This window comes from Nanorana parkeri, unplaced genomic scaffold, assembly GCF_000935625.1.
Source record: "Nanorana parkeri isolate BGI_ZX_2015 unplaced genomic scaffold, ASM93562v1 scaffold1311, whole genome shotgun sequence".
Classification (NCBI taxonomy): domain Eukaryota; kingdom Metazoa; phylum Chordata; class Amphibia; order Anura; family Dicroglossidae; genus Nanorana; species Nanorana parkeri.
In genome coordinates this window covers 477,291-480,517 of record NW_017307579.1, presented here as the reverse complement: position 1 = coordinate 480,517, position 3,227 = coordinate 477,291, and the positions used below count along the sequence as shown (strand labels likewise).

The window sequence follows — 3,227 nt, the reverse complement described above, 5'->3', positions numbered from 1 at the left end:
TTTGGTTTTCTTCTTTTTTTTTTTTTTTTTTTTTTTGGGGGGGGGGGGGGGTTCCCAGCCCACACAAACACAGCAAAGGTTAAACCAAGGCAACAGGAAATACTATTTGCCTTGTCTTTGTGATGGGCAACACAGCCCAACCCCTCTGATGTGAACAAACCCATAGTGCTGTGTGTTTTTTTTCTTTCCTTTTTTTTGTGCAGCTTGTCTGAGGCAACATTTTTTTTTTGATTTGTGTTCTGTAGAATGTAATTTAATAGAGGGTGAGGATCATGTTGAGGTGAATGGGGAAATTTTCCAGAAGCCCTTTGTGGAAAAACCAGTGAGCGCAGAGGACCATAATGTTTACATCTACTACCCAACATCTGCTGGAGGTGGGAGTCAAAGACTTTTCCGAAAGGTAAGCTGCTTAACTTCACCCTATTCTATGTTGACGTGTACCCAGTGCAGCTTTATTTGACTCACTGCCGGGTTACCTTGCAAATTGTTTTTGTTACATGATCCACTTCCAATTCACCAGTGACAAATCCAGCACTTGCGGTAATGGGGAGACAGTCCTGCTGTCATATGGGGAGCAGGGGAGAGTGTGCTTGGTCACAATATGCATTGGGATTTCTGGCAGTTGATTGGGCAAGTAATAAATACTGGCAAGGTAAAAGTGGGCACCTTAGAGTTTCTGAAACACGGCCTGGCACTAAGTGCAGGTTTAATTATTTGGCTTTGCAAGTTCAGACCTTCATGGGCTGTTGTGTTGCTCAGTAATTCAGCCACTAGTTGATGATGTGTTGCAAAAGCGCAATTTCAAAAAGTGTTTAGTATCTTGAAAATAAAATAGCTCATCTAGCTTAACCTAAGACCTACCGACCATGCTGCAAATGTTTACATTTTTAACCTATTAAGTTTGCCAACTTTCTGTTACAAATGCTTTTTGTTTTTAGATTGGTAGCCGCAGCAGTGTATACTCACCTGAAAGCAGCGTCCGGAAGACCGGTTCATACATTTATGAAGAGTTTATGCCTACTGATGGCACTGATGTGAAGGTATAGTGGGGATAACAAAACATACATTAAATAAAATGTCAAATTGTCTGCCACTTACTTTAATGTTGGCTGAATCAAAGATTTCTTACACCATCCAGTTTCATGTGAAGCACATTTCTTATGCTGCTTAGGCACACAGTAAGTCTTTCCACATGTAGCAGCAGTCACTGAAATTTACTATTTTATTTGTGTGTTACCAAGGTTTACACTGTGGGACCAGATTATGCCCATGCTGAAGCTCGGAAGTCTCCCGCACTTGACGGCAAGGTAGAACGGGACAGCGAAGGAAAAGAAGTCCGGTATCCGGTCATCTTAAATGCCAGAGAGAAACTGATAGCTTGGAAAGTGTGCCTTGCTTTCAAGGTGATTACTTGGGCTGTGTGAATCCTATGACATGCACTAAGCATTATCACTGTATCATTTTTAGGTTTTAAGAACCTATCAGTGATCTGTAGTTTACTTTATTAATGGACAGCTATCATTAAATAGGTGATTTTGAAGATGCACAATAATGCACCCATTGCAAGATCACCTAAAATTGCCTATTGTCAAAATCTGGAGCAGTTGCACATGGTAACCAATATTTACATTCAGCTGCTGTCTACAAAATCTTGCCACTGGCAGCTGTCATTCCCAGGCTGAAGCTATTCCAGCGCAATGTGCTTACAATACAATTATTAAAAGAAGAATTATAAAAAAAGAATTATAAAAAGTAGGATTAAGTCATTTTCGGTTTCGACCTGACAAATTCTGCTGCGGGAGGTACATTGCAGTGCCATTCATTTCAATGGCACCCCGAACGCGCCACCCACCCTTAGTGTGATCGCCTGCAATGGAACGCACGGTACCGTGATGCCGTGCGTTCCAGTGCAGTGCGATTTGCAAAAAATTGTGCATGCAGTTTTATTCTGAAGTAAACTTTGTAACACTGCATTGGTGTATTTTATTTTTAATTAAGGATGTTTTTTTTTTAATTTTATTCGATTTTTCTATTTTTTTTTATTCGATTAATCGAAAAAATTATTGGCCAACTAATTGACTATGAAAATAATCATTAGTTGGAGCCCTACTAGGGAATGTGGTGCTGACATTTCAATTGTAACAAAATTTAAAATGTGCACTTCCCCCTTCTGAAGACAGCAGCGATACACACTAGTCATATAGGCTGGTTTCTTCATGGCACAGTTTAGTCTCCTGCTGTGCTGAGATGAGCCCACATGCCTTCCAACATTAAAGAAGAAATATGGGGCAACCTTTTTTGCCCATAGTTCTCTTCAGGGTCACAGGAGGACATATACGTATGTCCTCCGGTGACCCAAAACTCTGTATATAGCGGGCTATTGCCCGATATATATGCTGACAACCCCACAGCCGTGAAAGATCTGACAATACTGATGAGATCCACCCAGCTGGTTGATTGACAGCTGGCTCTGCCCGCCCCCTCCGCTCTCCGTTCCTCCAGCCAGTGCTGGAGAAACAGAGAGGGGAGGGGGAATCCCTGCAGGGAGCTGTGACTAACAGTCAGCGCTCTCTGCAGGGAGGGGATCGGGAAGTTGGCGATCGGCAGTATGTGTTCACTGAATTCCTGATCAATAGAGCTGACCTGTGACAGCTTCAGTGTCACAGGTCGGCTTGAATTATGGGGGATAAGTGTTTTTCACTCACCTCATATTTCTCCTTTTTAAGGGAGTTTTTCCAAAAAGGCTCCCTAAGAAATGGGGCCCTCCTCCTAATGCACTGGTGCTCAGTGGCTTTTTTGATTGGTTGGGTAAAGTTGCTGGCAATTTCTTTAGCTTGAAATAGAAAATGCATAATTACATACATGAATATACTGTATAATAAATGTTCCTTGATTTTTATTGTTTTTTTTCAGCAAACTGTTTGTGGATTTGATCTGCTTCGTGCAAGTGGCCAGTCTTATGTGTGTGATGTTAATGGATTTAGCTTTGTAAAGAACTCTATGAAGTATTACGATGACTGTGCAAAGATCCTTGGGTAAGATTTGATTATTTCTCCAAAAGCAGAACTTTGCATAAGGTAACTTTAATGTTCCCCTTAAACCTGTGTGTGTGTGTGTATGTTTGTCTGTGTGTACGTGTGTGTGTGTGTGTGTGTGTGTGTGTATATATATAGATAGATATAGATATATAGATATATATCTATATAGATATAGATATATATCTATAT

At 40.9% G+C, this 3,227-nt stretch overlaps 1 protein-coding gene across 1 annotated transcript in view; it reads left to right on the top strand.

The window, feature by feature from the left end:
* The window catches only part of PPIP5K2 (diphosphoinositol pentakisphosphate kinase 2), a 51,281-nt gene that overhangs the window by 1,214 nt on the left and 46,840 nt on the right, over positions 1-3,227 (top strand). The window contains exons 2-5 of the mRNA XM_018569240.1: positions 246-400; positions 939-1,040; positions 1,242-1,403; positions 2,914-3,035. Coding sequence (XP_018424742.1) covers positions 246-400; positions 939-1,040; positions 1,242-1,403; positions 2,914-3,035 — 541 coding nt within the window. The remainder of the gene's footprint in view (positions 1-245; positions 401-938; positions 1,041-1,241; positions 1,404-2,913; positions 3,036-3,227) is intronic.